Source organism: Oncorhynchus kisutch, linkage group LG5, assembly GCF_002021735.2.
Source record: "Oncorhynchus kisutch isolate 150728-3 linkage group LG5, Okis_V2, whole genome shotgun sequence".
Classification (NCBI taxonomy): domain Eukaryota; kingdom Metazoa; phylum Chordata; class Actinopteri; order Salmoniformes; family Salmonidae; genus Oncorhynchus; species Oncorhynchus kisutch.
In genome coordinates, this window is record NC_034178.2 from 31566385 (window position 1) to 31585646 (window position 19262).

The 19262-nt window shown below is 43.1% G+C and overlaps 2 protein-coding genes across 7 annotated transcripts; one reads left to right on the top strand and one right to left on the bottom strand.

Annotated features, from left to right (window-relative positions):
- The first annotated feature begins 2382 nt into the window (after window positions 1-2382).
- slc45a1 (solute carrier family 45 member 1) lies at window positions 2383-16052 on the top strand. 6 transcript variants are annotated; one of them, XM_031824863.1, is made up of 10 exons: window positions 2435-2624; window positions 8716-9183; window positions 9355-9447; window positions 9557-9781; window positions 10022-10893; window positions 10986-11139; window positions 11300-11476; window positions 12084-12289; window positions 12512-12737; window positions 13627-14132. In XM_031824863.1, exons 2-10 carry the CDS (start codon window positions 8748-8750, stop codon window positions 13650-13652), a joined length of 2415 nt encoding a protein of 804 aa, XP_031680723.1. In that variant the 5' UTR covers window positions 2435-2624; window positions 8716-8747; the 3' UTR covers window positions 13653-14132. The 6 variants fall into 6 exon arrangements, with proteins under 6 accessions (XP_020338637.1, XP_031680720.1, XP_031680723.1 ...); XM_031824861.1 differs by lacking the exon at window positions 2435-2624 and adding an exon at window positions 7780-7963; XM_020483048.2 differs by lacking the exon at window positions 13627-14132 and having other exon boundaries at window positions 2383-2459; window positions 12512-13463.
- LOC109890913 (prothymosin alpha) lies at window positions 15501-18785 on the bottom strand. Its single transcript, XM_020483051.2, has 5 exons — window positions 18041-18785; window positions 17211-17297; window positions 16741-16831; window positions 16534-16619; window positions 15501-16378 (listed from the first exon to the last, which is right to left on the bottom strand). The coding sequence occupies exons 1-5, from the start codon at window positions 18089-18091 to the stop codon at window positions 16310-16312; spliced, it is 384 nt and encodes a 127-aa protein (XP_020338640.1). The 5' UTR covers window positions 18092-18785; the 3' UTR covers window positions 15501-16309.
- Window positions 18786-19262: the final 477 nt, after the last annotated feature.

Genomic DNA, 19262 nt, shown 5'->3' on the forward strand with positions numbered 1-19262 from the left:
GAAGACTGGGAATTTTGCTTAAAATCACCACAAAAGTTACTTGACAGTGGACCTTTGTTGGATACACAAGCCAGTTCTAGGTCTTTGGGCATATTTTGGTTAAACTATCCCCAATTGCAACCCTCTGCATGTACAGTGCATTCTTCCCTCACATATACAGCTGATTATCAAGATCTTGCACTAATGAGATGCTAGCGAGCCCATACTCCTACACTGTATGAGCCAAAGACTGCACGGTTTCTGGTAAGTTTTGATTACAATACTGGGTGGGGTGAATGTATTTTATGACATACATTATTTTTTTGTTAACTAGTAAATAGTAGCCTCCAGCAAAGTGTGTTTTAATCATTTCTAACTTAACAATTTCTGCTAGTTAGTTTTTGCTACCATGTGGGTTTCAGTTTGCTTCAGCCTGCTAACTGAGGAGTGTTAATTCACCTGTTTCCATACATGTTTCATTTTAAAACATTTATCTTACAAAGGAGTTGTTTAATGTAACCGCTTAACCAATTATCTGTACATGGAATTGTGTTTTTTTTAACTCCTTTTTTTCTAATCTTTACAGGAAAATGCCACGGGCACTGATGCGTGGAAACATTTCATTGCAGCTAATATAGAAGGAAAAGCTGTGTACATTCACAAATACTGTGTCAAATCATATGTGAAGAACGCAACAAAGACGCAGAATCTGGCCAAGTGCATAAAATTCCCTCAGCGCTCACAACAAGCAGCCTCTGACAAGTCCCTCTACTTCTATTCGATAGCAACAGCTCATGGTCCTCCTAGAATCCAATTTTTTAAAACTCAAATGGAGGAACCTAGTCAGAAATGCTGATAATGTTTTGCTCGAGCTGTGTACATAACTGGTACACCTCTGATGCTCACAGGCAATGTCCAGCATACACCCCTCCAATCAGACTTGCTTTATCTACTCATTTGCTGGATGCAAAGTTCAATAGAGTTCAAGTGGAGGTCAAGCATATCAGAAAGCAGACTATTGCAATCATCTGATGGGTGATCAAATGTTTGTGGGAAAGGAATAATTAACTACATCTCCACCCCTCAACCAGTATTCTATAAGAGCACAGACACACCGGTCTCTACATTGCAGATGAACTGAAGGCAATCAAATGACCTTGGACCTCAGAAGGTATTTGTACTGATGACCGACAATGCTGCGAACATGAAGGCTGCTTGGTCTAAAGTGGAGTCCGACCCTCACATCAACCATTGGCTGTGCTGCTCATGCATTGAATCTGTTCCTCAAGGACATCATGGCACTGAAAAGGAAACTCTACAAGAGAACCAAGGAATTGGTTAGGTATGTGATGGGTCATCAAGTTATAGCAGCAACCTACCTCACCAAGCAAAGTGAGAAGAATAAGAGCACCATATTGAAGTTGCCCATAAACACCCTTTGGGGTTGTGTTGTCAAGTTTGACAGTCACCTGGAGGGGAAGGAGTCTCGCCAAGAAATGGCCACATCAGTCTGCCGATATGGACAGCCCCATCAAGAGGATCCTTCTGGTTGAAGCATTTTGGGAGAGTGGTACGCAGCTTGAAACCTATAGCAGTAGCCATTGCACGGCTTGAGGGAGACAATGCCATACTGTCTGATGTTCAGATGCTGCTTGCAGGTGTAAGAAGAAATCCGTACTGCCCTGCCCACTTCACTGTTGCGCCAAGCAGAACAAACTGCAGTCCTGACATACATAAAGCAGCATGAAGCCTTCTGCCAGAAGCCCATGCACGTCACAGCATATACAGGACAGTCAATATTCCCTTTAGTTGTTCAGTGAAATCAACTAATTTAATTAAAAGTTCATTTTGTAACCCCACATTAATTTCTCTATTGGAAGGATTTAATCATTTGCAATTATGTCTACTTATGTTAAGGTTTATGTTTGTCTCCATATAAATATCCAATGCAAAAATAAACATTTAAAATGGTATCAATTTTAATTCCCATATTTCCATTAATTCCCATGGAAAGTCTCCACCTATGAATATTCCCCAAAATGTGCAACCCTAAATAAGGGTAATTTACTTAACTTTCCCCATAGGCTTCAGTTGGAGTAGCTGTGATGTTTCATTTGCTGAAGGGCCCAGTCATCCCTGCCTGTAGCTGACATGGTTGAAAAACAAGTGAACAATTAATAAAGACCATGCACAAACAGGCTCCTAGAATAGATTATGTTACCTTGAGGTTTCGCTCAAAGCAGCCAACTGAAGTAATGTAGTTAACATAAGTACAATCACAAAGGCTGGTCTGATATAGGGGAGGTAATCAGGAAGGTGATTGAGTCCAGGTGAGTGTCATGAGGCGCAGGTGCGCGTAACGATGGTGTCAGGTGTACGCAATGATGAGACAACTGGCGAAAACGAGGAGGAGTGGGAGTAGACATGACAACTATGTGGATGGGACATTTCTGCTGGAATGGAAGAATGATCAGTCTAGGGTAAGTATTGCAATTAGCTACAGTATATGGCTGTACTTCTGATTCTAAAGAGAAAAGTTACAACCTTTAACCATGAGGTCACTGAGAAGGACCAACAGCAATAGGGGATCCTCTGAAAAAGCCTGAGATGTACTGGCCAGCAGACTACGATTTCCTCCAGCCCCGGTAACATTCAGGTCCTAAATCTGTGGCATGCAATGTTTAGAAATGCAAAATTTCACTGCTGTGTCAGGCTAATTTGGCACATTGTCTCCTATTCCAGTCTGAAAAGTACTAGCCTGATTTCCATCCCTGCTGACATGCATAACTGACTTCACACATATTAGCCATGTACAACAGATGCACTCCTGGAACAAAGGCATTTGTTTTGAATGGGAAAACATTGAGCCCACAAGTCCTTTGTGAGCTAGCCAGTTAACTTTTGCTCACCTTTCGTGTAGTCAAACTTTTCCATGTGGTAACATGCTAGCTAATGTTAGCCCACCAGGGCAGGACTATTTAGGTAACGTTTAGCTAGGTAGTTACATTAGCTCATCATTCGTGTAGTCAGAGTTTCCCCCAGACACCACGGATGGTGACATGCTAACTAGTCCACCAGGGCAGGAATATTTAACGTTAACGCTAACATGCTATCGAATATGCCTATTGGGAAAGTCCGACTACCCCATGGTGAGATACAGTACAACATTAGCTAATGTAGCCAACTAGCCAACCAAGGTACCTAACTTGCTAGCCCACCAGGCGATATTTAGCTAGCTGTATCCCTATCAATTATTTACACAAACAAAGGCTATCATTTACTTGTTAGGTTACTTAAAGCTTGTCGATGAGCGTTTGCATGGAGAAATGTGGATTTTTTTTCCCCACCCTGCACTTTGAGTGATTACATCAAAGCTTGGGACAGGATGTGTAGTTCTGTATGATAGCCACATTAGCGGCTAATTAGTATTACTTTTTTTGGCGGGGGGGGGGGATAATTACAGGCAAATGTATTGTTAAAAGTTTCCTTGCCCGAGAGAGATTTGCACGGTTATCAAAACATCAAGCCAGAGTAAGCCTACACGAAACACAGACCTTAAATGCAGTAGTTCTAAAATCCCCTATGGAAAAATGAACGGTGGAAAAAAGATTGGAACCATTTCCGGGTTTTACCGCTAGGTTTTATGGGTAGTATGACTCATACTGTGGTACTCAATAAGAGTTTGGTAGCAGCAGATGTGTGTGCGTGGATGTAGTGCATGTCTGTGTTGGTTGGTGGTAGTGTGAGTTGAGTGCATGTGTGCTAATTTGCTGAGAATCAAAGCAGGTTGTCAGTCCAGTTCAAGTGTTCAGCAGTCTGATGGCTTGTAGATAGAAACTCTCTGAGCCTGGTGTTATCAGACCTTGTGCTTCGATAGGGGCTGGGGTTTACAAGTTGCATAAGTTAACAAAGGTGTGGCAACTGTTCTATTATGAAATGTTGGTGAGATCAAAGATTAACAGGAGGAGACACAGTATTGGCATCAGCTTTCATGTTGCTCATTATGGTTTATGAAAATAAAACTACTAGGCTACTGTACTTCTACCAGAGAGCATTTCTATGAAACTCCATTGCGTATTGGGCTAAAACTGTCTGGACACCACAAAAACAAAATGCAGATGTTTGTCTAGGTAGTCTGAGCCCAGGCTTATTTGTATGGTAAATGGTCGACACATCGGTAATGCTTTTAACTATTAGTTATTGTTGGCAATAAAGGTCCAATGCAGCTGTTTTTATCTCAATATAAAATATAAAATTTCTGGGTAACAGTTAAGTACCTTTTACTGTTATTGTTTTCAATTGAAATATTACACAAAAAAAGAAATGACAATAGCACAGCAAAGAAAAATTTCTCAAGCAATAATTTTGCTAGGACTGTCGGGGAATGGTATGAGCGTGAAGGACAGAACTATGAACTAGACTGGCCAGCAAAACACCAAGTTGAGGACTTGTGAGGCATCTGTTTCTCAAACTAGACACTCTAATGTACTTGTCCTCTTGCTCAGTTGTGCACCGGGACCTCCCACACCTTTCTATTCTGGTTAGAGACAGTTTGCTTTTCTGTGAAGGGAGAAGTACACAGCGTTCTACGAGATCTTCAGATTCTTGGCAATTTCGCGCATGGAATAGCCCTAATTTGGAATAGAGTGACAAGTTTCAGAAAAAAGTTATTTGTTTCTGGCCATTTTGAGCCTGTAATCGCTCCAGATACTCAACTAGTCTAAAGAAGGTCAGTTTTATTACTTCTTTAATCAGGACAACAGTTTTCAGCTGTGCTAACACAATTGCAAAGGGGTTTTCTAATGATCAATTAGCCTTTTTAAAATGATAAACTTGGATTAGTTAACACAACGTGCCATTGGAACACAGGAGTGATAGGCATACAGAGGCCCATTATCAGCAACTATGTAAATATTCCATTCAAAATCAGCCGTTTCCAGCTACAATAGTCATTTACAACATTAACAATGTCTACACTGTATTTCTGATCAATTTGAAGTTATTTTAATGGACAAACAAATAGTTTTTTTTCTTTCAGAAACAAGGACATTTCTAAGTGACCCCAAACCTTTGAACGGTAGTGTAGGTAGGGGTAAAGTGGCTATGTATAGATAATAAACTGCAAGTAGCAGCAGTGTTAAAAACAAAGGGGGAAGGGGGCAATGCAAATGGTCCAGGTGGCCATTTGATTAATTGTTCAGCAGTCTCATGGCTTGGGGGTAGAAGCTGTTAAGGAGCCTTTTGGACCAAGACTTGGTGCTCTGGTACCGCTTGCCGTGCAGTAGCAGAGAGAACAGTCTATGACTTGGGTGACTGGAGTACTTGACCATTTTTGGAGCCTTCCTCTGACATCGCCTAGTATAAAGGTCCTGGAGGGCAGGAAGCTTGGCCCCAGTGATGTCCTGGGCCGTATGCACTACCCTCTGTAGCTCCTTATGGTCAGATGCTGAGCAGTTGCCATACCAGGCGGTTATGTAACTGGTCAGGGTGCTCTCGATGGTGCAGCTGTAAAACTTTTTGAGGATCTGGGGACCAATGCCACATCTTTTCAGTCTCCCGAGGGGGATAAGGTGTTGTCATGCCCTCTTCACAACTGTCTTGGTGTGTTGTTCGGGCCCTTCTTTTCCTGTAGTCCACGATCATCTAATTTGTCTTGCTCACGTTGAGAGGTTGTTGTCCTTGTACCACACTGCCAGGTCTCTGATCTCATCCCAATAGGCTGTCTCATCGTTGTTGGTCATCAGGCCTACCACCGTTGTCGTCAGCAAACTTAATAATGTTGTTGTGCGTGGCCACGCAGTTGTGGGCGAACAGGGAGTACAGGAGGGAATTAATCACGTACCCTCGTGGGGCCCCCGTGTTGAGGATCAGTGTGGCAGATGTGTTGTTGCCTATCCTTACCACCTGGGGGTGGCCCGTCAGGATCCAGTTGCAGAGGGAGGTGTTAAGTCCCAGGCTTGTTGTAGTGATGAGCTTTGTGGGCATTATGGTGTTGAACGCTGAGCTGTAGTCAATGAACAGCATTCTCACATAGGTGTTCCTTTTGTCCAGGTGGGATAGGGTAGTGCGATTTGAGATTGTGTCATCTGTTGGGGTGGTATGCGAATTGGAGTGGGTCTAGGGTGTCCGGGAGGATGCTGTTGTGAGCCATGACCAGCCTTTCAAAGCACTTCATGGCTACTGACGTGAGTGCTATGGGGCGGTAATAATTTAGGCAGGTTACCGTCGCTTTCTTGGGCACAGGGACTATGGTGGTCTGCTTGAAACTTGTAGGTATTACAGACTCGGTCATGGAGAGGTTGAAAATGTCAGTGTAGACACTTGACAATTGGTCCGCGCATGCTCTGAGTACCCGTCCTGTTAATCTGTCTGACTCTGCAGCCTTGTGAATGTTGACCTGTTTAAAGGTCTTGCTCCCATCGGCTACAGACAGCGTGATCGCACAGTCATCCGGAACAGCTGGTGCTCTCATGCATGCTTCAGTGTTGCTTGCCTCGACTCGATCATAAAAGGCAATTAGCCCATCTGGTAGACTCGCATCACTGGGCTGCAGGTGGCTGGATTTTCCTTTGTAGTCCGTAATAGTTTGCGAGCTCTGCCACATCCAACGAGTGTCAGTCAGTATAGTATGATTCAATGTTAGTCCTGTATTGACACTTTGCCTGTTTGATAGTTCATCTGAGGGCATAGCGGGATTTCTTATAAGCGTCCGGATTAGTGTCCCGCTCTTTGAAAGCGGCAGCTCTAGCCTTTAGCTCGGTGTTGGTGTTGCACATGTGACATGCTGGTAGAAATTAGGTAAAGTGGATTTAAGTTTCCCTGCATTAATGTCCCCGGCCACTAGGAGCACTATTCTGGATGAGCATTTTCTTGTTTGCTTATGGCCTTAAGCTTGTTGAGTGCGGTCTTTGTGCAAGCGTTGGTTTGTGGAGGTAAATAGACAGCTACGAAAAATATAAAAACTCTCTTGGTATATTGTGTGGTCTACAGCTTATCATGAGGTACTCTACCTCAGGCAAGAAATACCTCGAGACTACCTTAATATTAAACATTGCGCACCAGTTGTCATTGACAAATAAACACACACCCCCACACCTTGTCTTACCGGACGTAGCTGTTCTGTCTTGCAGATGCACGGAAAAACCAGACAACTGTTTATTATCCGTGTTGTCATTCAGCAACCACTCTGTGAAACACAAGATATTACAGTTTTTAATGTCCCGTTGGTAGGATAGTCTCGAACCGAGCTCATCCAGTTTATTCTCCAGTGATTGCACATTGGCCAATAGAATGATGGTAGAAGCGGGTTACCCACTCACTGACGAATTCTCACAAGGCACCCTGACCTGAGGCCCCTGTATTTACTTATTTTCTTCATGCGAATGATGAGGATTTGGCCTTTGTCCGGGAGCAACATTATATCCTTTGGGTCAGACTCATTAAAGAAAAAATATTTGTCCAGTTCGAGGTGAGTAATCGCTCTTCTGCTATCCAGAAGCTCTTTTTGGTCATAAGAGACGGTAGCAATAAACATGATGTACAAAATAAGCTACAAACAACACGAAAAAACACACAAAATAGCACAATTGCTTAGTAGGCCATAAAACGGCATCCATCCCCTCCAGTACCATTCTTCCAACCTCATAGTGTGGATATATATATTTAACACAGTCATGTTTTTGACTGCACTGGGCCTTTAAATATGGATGACGCTAACTTCATATGTATTGGTGCTGAGGCTGCAGGTCTACCAAGAACCAAGCGCAGGGAACAGGAGGGGTGATGGTGACGTCACGGGTGAGGGACGGGAAGGGAGAGAGAGGGGGAAGGAAAAGGGACGGAGGATAAAGAAGGGAGATGACTGCATCTAAGGAAAAAACAAACATATTTCTCTCATCCAACGTAAATATTCTAAATCATAAATATGATTGACTTGTTTACCAACAGAGAATACTGAAATAAATGACAGAGAAACGGTGATAAGGTAATTTCTTTAACGTTTCAATTTGCACGCTCTGCCCTGTCTAAGACCATGTGTTAATTCGATTGTATAATCTTCACCTTGACTCGAGAACAAAAATGTTTTCAAGTCAACGAGCATAACGTCGATGACAATTGGAAAATAAATTATGATAAACCAGACCTATCAAGCCGTAGACACATGCCAAGCATGTTTAATGTTTAAGGACGTGTATTTCACAAATAAATCATGTGTAGCCTTGCATGTTAAAGCGTATTATTTGAGACGATTTGTGCCAATGGCTTTTTATAGCTCCTACGCATCCGATTAGCTTGTAACATGGGCAAAATACACCCATTAAAAATCTAAACGGAAAAAGCCACGGTGAGAGACGATGCCGCATACCACACTGCTGTACTAGAGCACATGGGTTTTGTGCATATCACCATCAACATGCACATTTGTTGCAGTGCGTCTTGCCCATGAGGAGTATAGTGCCATCATAGGCTGGCAGTGGCCTTACCGCCGGTTACCTTGGTGTCTACTATTCCTCTCCTGTTTTACAGTACTAGCCATATGAGCAGATGTTACCTTGAGTGTCCTCTAAAAGTAGCTTGCCAAAGCTACTAATACTTTATGGATGTAATTACTGCAATTCTGTTATTGATATGCCTCCTTACATCCTTACAGTAAAGTCTTCCTCCTCATACAATGGTACATTTATCTTTTGAACTTTAATGTGATTGCATTTTGATCAATGAATGAGAATCTCCTAGTGTGTCCAGAGTAAACGGGGCCCAGCAGAGTGATGTCATCTCCAGGAATGGGCACCCCCAGTGACCCCCTGTTGGCCAGCCCAGGAGGGAGGTCATCAGAGAGGTCATTGGGTGCCACAAATGATGGCCTCTGGAGGAGCTCCATGCCCAAGACTGTCAGCTTCCCATCGTCTACCACACGCCTCCTGAGTCACCGTGCCAACAACTTCCAGAGACACCCGAAGCGGCGGAAGCTTATCAGACCGTCCCCGCCCCCCCCGCCCAACACCCCCTGCCCCCTAGATCAGCTGGACCTCAGTGAGATGCCCCCTCGCCGCACCTTCCCTGAGCTGCTCTTCAACGGCTGTGTCCTGTTTGGCATTGAGTTCAGCTACGCCATGGAGACGGCCTATGTCACCCCTGTCCTGCTACAGATGGGTCTGCCCGAAGAGTTCTACAGCCTGGTGTGGTTCATCAGTCCTATATTGGGTAATGAAGTGGCAGGGAGAGATGAAGTAGATACAGAAAGTCCTGTTTGATTAGATAAAGATAATGCATAACTGTGCTTTGAATAGTAGAGTTAGATTATATTGCTGTTCCCATCAGCATTGCCCATTTGAGTGCCACTAAATCCTTCTAATTTCTCCTCGTGGTTTTTAGGATTCCTGGTCCAGCCTCTCCTAGGAGCTTGGAGTGATCGTTGTACATCCCGCTTTGGCCGTCGGAGACCGTTTATTTTAGCCTTGGCTATTGGTAAGGAATATTCTGTCTTGCAAGGCTCTCCCTCCTCTGGTGAAACTCTGTTCCTGTTTTTAACTAATATTGTAGTCCTGAAGTGGAGTTCTCTGTTTTAACTTTGTAGGAGCTCTGCTTGGTTTGACAATGGTGCTGAATGGGCGAGACATTGGAGCTGCGGTGGCAGACACCGCAACCAATCACAAGTGGGGCATCATACTAACTATTTGTGGAGTGGTTCTGATGGACTTCTGTGCGGACTCGGCAGATAATCCCAGCCACGCCTACATGATGGACGTGTGCCTGCCAGAGGACCAGGACCGTGGCCTCAATATTCACGCACTGCTGGCAGGTTAGAGAGCACTGTATGCACTAACTACTGGTCAGTCAGGGAACGCTATACACTACTGGCTGGCTATAACACTCACCACTGGTAGGTGAGACAGTAAAATGTACATATAAAACACTTCTGACAATGTAGAGTTAAACATAACATATAAAATAAGTCTAAGATGTGATAGTGATAGCATAATCAATGTCACTGATATGATGACCAGTTCTATGATGATTATGTCCCACACACTCTATGCAGGCCTGGGTGGTGGATTCGGGTACATCGTGGGTGGAATTAACTGGGACCACACTGAGTTTGGGAGGTCAATGGGAGGTCAACTTCGAGTCATCTACATGTTCACCAGTGTCACATTAGTCATTGCCACGTGCATGACCCTCAACAGCATCCCTGAGCGGCCCCTGCCAAAGACGCAGCCTCAGAAGAACTCTAAAAGCTCTCTAAAGAGCCCCATCCTCCCTCTGCCTCCCTCTCCCCCCGTCCCTCCGGGGGCAAGCCTGGGATTGGAGGAGGAAGAGGCAGAGGAGAGGCTTTATAGCTACCAGTTCTCTGAACCCTGCCCCTCAAACCCTAACCCCATGGCACACTCCTGTAGTGCCAATGCACGCCTCTGTGCCGGCCTCACCAGCCCCATCTCCCCCCTCAGCCCCCTTACTCCTAAATATGGCAGCTTTATCAGTCGGGATAACTCTCTCACTGGCATCAATGAGTTCGCCTCATCCCTGGGAACATCCTATATAGACAGTGTGCTCATCGACTGCTACACCGGACAGCCATCTCCACAGCCCCTTGACCAGGACACTGCAGCCCGACCACTGCCTCCAGGGGACACCCCACCTCAACAGGGATCTCAACCTGGAACTGGGTCACAGTCTGGAGTAGTAGCCCAGGCTAGAGCACTAACCGTGGCTGGGACAGCAGCCCTGGCTGGGGCAGGATCCCAGGCCGGGGCTCAGGCCGGGGAGGCTCAGATGGAGGCAGGGTCCCATCGAGGTTCGTCCGCTGGTATACTTAAGCGCCCTCAGAGCCTTGCGCTTGTGGAGGAGCCAATGGTGATCCAGAGTGAAGGCCTGGAAAATGGCCGCAGAAGAACCGTGACCTTCAGTCAGCAGGTCAGCCTGGAGTTTAATTCCTCTGATTAGTTTAACAAATCATCATGTTGAGATAATTAATGTTTCTGATTCTTCTTCCTCCTGTAATAAAGGTGGCAAACATTCTGCTGAATGGGGTGCGCTATGAGAGTGACCTAAGTGAAAATGTGGAGACAGCAGATTCACAGATGTCAATGAGGCTACTGTGTATCGCCATCTACAGGATGCCTCCGTCACTGCGCAGCCTATGCACTAACCATTTCTTGGGTGAGTCTTGTCACTCATGTGCTTGTGTTTTATTGTCTGTATGCCCACTAAGGTTGCGGTGACATCATCACTGATTTTAACCTATCTGTACTCCAGTGGAAGCTGTGTGAGTATGTCTATGTAAACATGAGCCATCTGCCACCCTGTCTTGATCCTAAAGGTTGGCTGTCCTTTGAGGGCATGCTGCTGTTCTACACTGACTTCATGGGGGAGGTAGTGTTTGAGGGAGACCCCAGAGCACCCCATGACTCTGAGGCCTACCAACGCTACAATGCTGGGGTCAGCATGGGCTGCTGGGGCATGTGCATCTATGCATTCAGTGCTGCCTTTTACTCAGGTGAGTCCTACACACACACACCAGTACACTCATAAACAAAAAAAGAAAAACACAACTTTTTAAATACTTTATTTGAATCCACAAATCACATTACTTTCAAGAATGATTCAAACATTTCAAAGCTCTTTGTATGCATGGACACTTAAGGATACAGAAAACACCCTGTTCTCCAAACAGCTACGCTGCCTATTACAGCTGAAAAAGAACCATACCTAGCCAGTTACTTTGCTTATGTCTTAGGCAGGCCTGCAAAATGGAGGCCAAGTACTGTGAGCCTATATACATTGCAGAGACTGCCAAATATCAGTGATACTAACTGTCCGAGGCCACTGTCCGTGGCCAGTGGGACCTTATGGACTGACGGAGGAGGAGGAAGGAGGGAGGGAGGCTCTGGCTAACTGCCGCATCGTCACTTTTGAGCATGTTCAGCGCATTATTCAGTCTGGTAGCAAGTGTAAATCCGCTCAACATTCCACACACTCACAAAAACACAGAAATAGAACACACACCTCACACAACAGCCATCATTTAGATTCTTTAGCAGATATAGTTGTTTTACAGGCTTTCCCCTTCTGTTATCTTCCTCTCCTCTTGTTTCTATTCATAGCCATACTGGAGAAGCTGGAGGAGCGTTTTTCCCTCCGCTCTCTCTATTTCTTTGCCTACCTGGCGTTTGGCCTTGGCACGGGCCTTGCTACACTCTCCACCAACCTCTATGTGGTGCTGTCGCTCTGTGTCACCTACGGGGTGCTCTTCTCCTCTCTGTGCACACTGCCTTACTCTCTGCTGTGTGAATACTACCAGAGCCCACAGGTTAGTGAATATGAATGGGTATACACTGAATACAACACATAAATGTGAACATATTATATAATGTTCTGAATTGGGGTTTTGTGAAAGTATTTTATACAGTATTGGTCAAGTGTTTTGATATAGCACAGTACTGTCTTTATAGATTTATTTGTAAAAATGTGTTTGTTGTAAAAGTGTTCACAGTATCAATCATACATGTGCCATCTCTCTCCGTTTGTGTAGTTCTGTGGCTCGTCAGAGGAAGGGACCAGAAGAGGGATGGGGGTGGACATCTCTCTGCTCAGCTGCCAGTACTTCCTAGCTCAGATCATAGTCTCTGTGGCGATGGGACCTCTGACCTCGCTGGTGGGCGGGGCCCAGGGAGTGATGTACTTTTCTAGCGCGATGTCATTCGTGGGCTGTCTGTACTCCTCCCTCTGCGTGGTGTACCACCTGCCCCCCCCTGAGGGTGAGCCTTCCGAAAGTGAGGCCCAGCCACTACTGGTGCACATTTAGACCCCCCCTTGTCTCACACTGCACTACACACTATCACACTGCAGCCTTCTGTCACAACGCACACCGCGTATAGCCTACACACTCTGTGTCTCTCTGCAAAGCACATACAGTACTGTACTCTCTCGCACTACTTAGCATAGCTCCTCTTAGAGCTTAGACTGACAGAGGCCACCGTTCTGCGGTGTCAGTGTGTTATAGTGTGTCCATGTATTTCTCTCCCACAATTTCCACTAAAAAGCGGCACTTATGTTAATTTTGTGCGTGCCTAAATAATTACAGCCCTACAGCTCCTATTCCCCAGGACATCAGGAAAAAATGTAAACAATCTTTGAAGGGGTTAATTGTTTTGGCCTCGCCTAATATATGCATGCGCTGTAGTCTCAATGCCCTGCATCTTCTGTTTTGGTCTGATGTCCGAGGGAATGTCTACCTGCCTGTTTCTCTGTCAGCACACTATCATCCCACTGTAGGCAGGCTTAGGGACTGTCTGAATGTGTCACCAATGACCTTTTGCTTGAAGCCCTGAATTCATGTAAGCACAGTAGCATATCTACAGTACATTTACACACACATGCAAGCCATAGGACCACCCTCACTCAATGTAGTTTGTACTATGTGAACAATAAAGAGCCAAACTGTGCCTCTGAGGTTTTACATCTTTCACACAAGGCATTCAGATTATTATGGTCATTATTTATTACCATTTTGACTTGAAACTCACTAATGCGTTTACAAACATACACACAGAGATGGACCCTTTACTAAGCCATGGACATCACTCTGTCCTGTCACCTTGCTCCTGGCGTGACTGTTGTAATGACAGTGATTCTTGTCATTACCAGGAAGAGAAGTTGAAACTGGGGTGTGATTCGGCATTCCATCGGAAACCGAACAAAAAGAAGAACAACAAATCTGTTGTTTTGGTGGCGAGAAAGAATTCAGGAAGATGCATGTGAACTATGCTTAAGATGGCGCTGGACAACTTTGAGAGGGAAGACTTTTGGGTTCATATTTGCCAACAGCAAGTGCTTATTTTCACCGTTAAGGCGCATGCTTTAGTTAAGGTTTAGGCTTGTTTCACCACACGACCCAAACTGGCTCACTGGTGACCCTCTCACATTTGGGTTAGTTATCCAGTCTCATCACACGCTGCTGCATTTATTCACTCAATTCATTTGATTATAAACCGCTCAAATAACATTTCATGTAATCATCCAATTATAAAACATTGGTAAAATCATAATTACTTTTCAATTGAGAAAATCTATGACAGGCTAAAAAAACTTGCTCGGCATTGCTTACCTTGAACATCACTTAGTTGACACAGAGACTGTTTCCGGGCATTTTTTTAAAATGAATTGTTATCAATAACTCATGCCTGCGTTCAGCTTCATTTGTAAGTTTCACTAAAATGCCCACCACCGTGAAACACCCCACTGTCATGAGTCATCTAGAGCTGATGCCTCAGCGGAATGTTGATCAGGGTCTACCACTAAAGCCTCCATAACAGACTGGACACGTGCCATGATGATGTCATGTTTCTGACTGGTTTCTTTTGAGAAAACAGCAACTGTATGGATCATCATGCTGTTGCAACTTGCTTCAATTCAACACAACATTTCTAGTATTTTACAATAAAGTGTTTTCTGATGTTCTTCATCCTTAATTCCAATATTAACTGTATTACTGTAACAGCTACTTTAGGGTTGAGTTCAATTAAAATGATAATTTTTACTTTTTGGGCTATTGTACTTTTTTATTAAGCTCACTATCATAGAACTTCACACATCTTAGGTCTCCTCTATGCAGATAATTATGCATATGTGTACTTTAGGCTTAATTTCCTTTTGTAAAATATTGGTATTAGATTTACAGCTATGTAATCTTCATAACCGGTCATTATCAGAAAACCTCTATCCACATGGGGGTTCTATCAAATAAAAACGATTCTCAAAAATAAATTCTACCCTGAATTGACCTACAGTACCAGTTTACACCACTAGATGGGTCTAAACCGCAACACGTCAGGACTTCAATTGATTGACGTGTAGTTCTATGGAGAAAAAAAAGAAGCCAAAATCCAGATGACAAGAATCACCCCTTTCCCAGTTACAAAATCATCTTGGGAATTACTCCCATCCATATTCAGTCTTATGCCTTAAGTCAACTGACATCAGATACTTTACATGGCTAGAACTGTTTTAACTGAAAGCATCCCTTATTTCATTGTTAGGCACAATTGTAATTTGGTGTTAACAGTGTAAAGCATCTTACATGGCAATTCCACCACTAACCTCATTTTCATTATCTCCAGCACAATACCAGTGTCTACAAGTGTTTAACAGCGCATTTCTGTTTTGTAGAAAAAAAGTTGCAAAATTCGACCCGATGATATCAAGTTAAAGCAATGATTTTTAAAACCATGAGATTCGTAGTGACGTGGGGAGCAAGAAAATATCCTCTCTATGGCTAGAAACTCGTGGCAGGGTTTGACATTTACATTTTTTACTTTGAAATCTACCCTGTGATGTCACAGAGAAGCGCTTTTTAGGATCTTAACCGCAGACCATGGAAAAGTACCGTTTACAGATATGTAGACACTAGTATGGCACTGGAGATCAAGAATAAGAGGTTGAAAAGTGGCAGAATTGCCCTTTAAACAGGTGAAATATCCAGCACATTTAACTACAGCGTATGCAAAAACAAAACACCATGGTTAAAAAGACAAGACTGACTTATTTAATCATCAACAACCAGAATATACAAAGCAGTGGCCGAAGCAACCAAATAGCAATCATGAAATATAACTGCACTAGAAGAGAAAGAACACTAGGTTGGGAATGTTGTTCTGATAAAGACCATTATAGACAATTTGAGTCAACCAGACAAAAAAATAACTGAAAATAAAACAGAAAAACAGTATCTTGGGTACAAACTTGTTTTAAAATGCATACAAAACATATGACCAACGCCTTAAGAATTAACAGGGGGTAATTAACATTGCAGAAGCCAGACCCCTAAACAGGATCAAGCCATCTTTGATTACGGAGGTGTTCTTTTATTTGTGCCATTGTTGCGTTAACAGATCAGTCAGACAAAGGATTAACTACTAGCAGCAGCACTAAACAAAAGGTATTAAAAAAGCCTGAACTAATAATGCTAACAATAGTCCATTAGCCCCTGCTTAAAACTTATCTTTGGTCTTTAGTGAGTCTGAGGTCACCTTGAAAATGTGGAGAAGGGTGCAGCTGCCTGCCTGAATCAACTGGTCAGCAGTAACAACAACAAACTAACATACTGATAAAACAGCATGGATCCTATTTGCACAAGTTTTTTTTGCGTAAGAAACCAATAAATAACATCTTATAAAAAAAGGGAGGAGGCCACTATGTTTAAGGACTCCAGTGCAATGTAATATCTTGGGGGCAAACAAAATCTGTAAAACATACATAAAGCACAAGCTCTACAAGGTAAAGTTGACAACGTCATGTAGACAGAGCTGCGGAAGAGTACAGACGGAGTGTTCTAGGCCTCCACTTCAGCTTCCTTTGAGTCATCGTTTTCTGTTTTCTGTTTTTTTGTTTCCCCTTGTTCCTGAGGGCAAACATAAACATTTAAGTGAGGAGAGAACTTAGTGGCCAGATATAAAACAGTAATAAAGATGGCTCAACTTTTACTGTGAGACTATTGTATATTGACAGGTTTTAAAATCGGATATTGACGGGTTTTAAAATCGGACAAAACTGTACCTCCTCCTCAGCTGGGCGCTTCACAGGGTGGCCAACCTCCTCATCAGCAGCTTCTTCTGCATCTTCTTCTGCATCCTCTCCCTCTCCTGCAATCACATTCATATATGAAGTAAAAACATGAACTTCAAGCACCTCACATGTATCAAATAACCATTAAACATTAAAAAAAATATCCAGCTGTTAGTCCAAAGAGGGACATGAATTTACCATCCTCTTCAACCTCTGGAGTTACTTCAGAATGAATTGCACCATTTGTCTTCTCTTTTGCACCATTTGTCTCCTCTGCACCATTTGTGTGCTAGAGGGAAGGAATCAAAGAATGACAAACTTTAATATTTCACATAAATGTGGGTTAATTGTATGCATGAGTGATAAGGAATTTCTTTCAGAAAAGTATTCTGAAAAAGTTAACCCAACAGTTACAGCCAACACGCTTCAGAGTTAAAACAGGGCACATGTTGCAGTTTATACTTAATTCCCCCTGAGAATAAGGAAAGGGAATGCAATGAGGTCCAACACATGCCTTAAGAAACATTTGTGCCATTTCACAAAATAAACAAAGAGTAGTGAGTGGGGGTGGGGTAGTTGGGGCTGAGTCTGGAGACACCTGTATGATGATGGCGCCAAGACAAAAGGCCATGAGGCTCCCAAGGAAATAAACTTCGGCATCAACTCACTGTTTCATTGCCAGGTGCGTCCCCACTGCCGTTCTCCTTCTTCTCCACCATCACCTCCTCGGCAACCTCTTTCTTCTCTTTAAGCTCCTAAAAATATGTTATTCTTGGTTGTCTCACTGACACAACTGAAGCATGTCCACCACGATGTGGCCATATACTCGTCGCCATCTTTAATTCGGATGGTTAAAATTGTAGTAACCTTTCTACATATCTCCAGTATTTACTAGCGGCGCATGCCCGACCACTGCCAAAGTGCACACAACCGAAGGCTAGCATCGCTGTTCCCTACGAGAAAGATAAGCGTGCACACTCCTCTCGCACTGTGAAAGATTAACGTTATCCCTTCCCGCCATCGCGCAACAGTGTAGCTCGAGCGCATTCAATTTGAGTTGCTTTTTAGCTAACGTTTACTAACTAGTAATAACTTAAACTTGCTAAGGTAGCCACATTGCAAATGTAACGATAAAACTAGCTGGTTAGGAAAGTTAGTCACAGGCCAAGTCGCCAATAGTTGAAGTTAAATGTCACGTGCTGAAGTACAGTGAAAGTCCTTTCTTGCAAAATCAAAACAACGCAGTAATCAATGTAGTACTTACTACTAATGGAGCTAGCGAAGTTATTGAACAGGTTAAATAGCTAACTAAATGTTTGAGAAATAGATACTATGTTTCAGCCATTGACAGTGACTAACATTAATGTTAGCTAGTTACTTGGTTATTATTACACGGCTGGCTACTGTAGCTTGCTATTACAGCTCAAGTTAGCTAGCTGGTGTTCATGCAGGCTTAGCTGAAGAGTAAAGTTGTTAGCTAGTCAAATTAATCACTCACCTTTGCTGAAATCTCGGTGGTTGTGGTCGTCTCTACTGCGGTATCAGCCATAGCTAGTTTAATTTAAGGGTATAATTTGCTTCCGAAATAAATACTTTGTTTGATGTTTATGGCAGTGATATAAGCCTGTTTCAATGACACGCTGAGGAGAGAGTTATGAACACCAGCGACATCTGTTAGGCTCAACTGTAGTCCATTAGTTAGAATGGAGACGGTCGATCTAAAACGTAATTGGACAATCTAAAGTAACAAACACGTTTAAGCGGTTCTTATTGGACAGATTGTTGTCAATCTTCCGAATTTGAGCCCGATTATCAAGCTCCTCCCAGCTGTCCTTCTCCTAATTGGTTGAAAATGTAAAGCGTGCACTCTGATGTAAAGCATAAAGAAAGTGTTTATGTGATAACATTAAATTATTTAAATTGAAAGTATCTTAGGGATATTAACATTGTTATTTTCTCTCATGAATTACATTTGACATTTTAATGGTGTTTAATGTAAGCAATAGCCTATTCTAAGAACGTGCTTGAAGTGTGCGTTGATGAATGTGGTTCCTTTGTGTGACTGCAAGCATTCCCTACATTCAAAAACAACAATATTTTTTATCATTAATGCTGTTGCCAATTGTAGTTCTTTCTTGTCTTGATTTTGACATATTTGTATTCAAAACAAGTTGTCCTTGATTTCGTCCATCTAGAAACATGTGTAAAGCCCTGGTAGAGACTCTTATCCCTTTGTCTTCAGTGCCTAAGTATCAAATTACAGCACAAAGATGATATGATGTGAAACCATTTACTAACTAAACCACACCTCTTGCCTCGGTTAGACTTCTCTATTTTAAACATGAAGGTCAGGAACACAGTGCCTCGTATGAAAAAAATGAGAAGGAGGCTTTTGTATTTGAATACAATAGCTAGCCTACATAAGCCTATTACAAGCAAGCCAGTAAGCTACCTACACTTATTCGCTGTGTCTGTGACTGTCTGTGTAATATGAAATATCTGAACTGTAAAGCACGAATGGTGATCCATGTGAATGTTAACCATTGCAATTCTTGGGCCAGAGTAATAATTGGGAAACAAGCAGCATGTCTAGTCAAATGCATTTAGAAAGCCCTTCTTACATCAGCTGATATCTCAAAGTGCTGTACAGGAGCCCAGCCTAAAACCCCAAACAGCAAGCAATGCAGGTGTAGAAGCACGGTGGCTAGGAAAGACTCACT

Coding starts and splice junctions, on each gene's coding strand:
- slc45a1 (XM_020483048.2), top strand. CDS start 8,748: ATGTCATCTCCAGGAATGGGCACCCCCAGTGACCCCCTGTTGGCCAGC. Junction 9,448..9,556: donor TATTTTAGCCTTGGCTATTG/GTAAGGAATATT, acceptor TTAACTTTGTAG/GAGCTCTGCTTGGTTTGACA. Junction 12,290..12,511: donor AATACTACCAGAGCCCACAG/GTTAGTGAATAT, acceptor CCGTTTGTGTAG/TTCTGTGGCTCGTCAGAGGA.
- LOC109890913 (XM_020483051.2), bottom strand. CDS start 18,091: ATGGCTGATACCGCAGTAGAGACGACCACAACCACCGAGATTTCAGCA. Junction 17,298..18,040: donor CCACCGAGATTTCAGCAAAG/GTGAGTGATTAA, acceptor ACATATTTTTAG/GAGCTTAAAGAGAAGAAAGA. Junction 16,620..16,740: donor TCCAGAGGTTGAAGAGGATG/GTAAATTCATGT, acceptor ATGTGATTGCAG/GAGAGGGAGAGGATGCAGAA.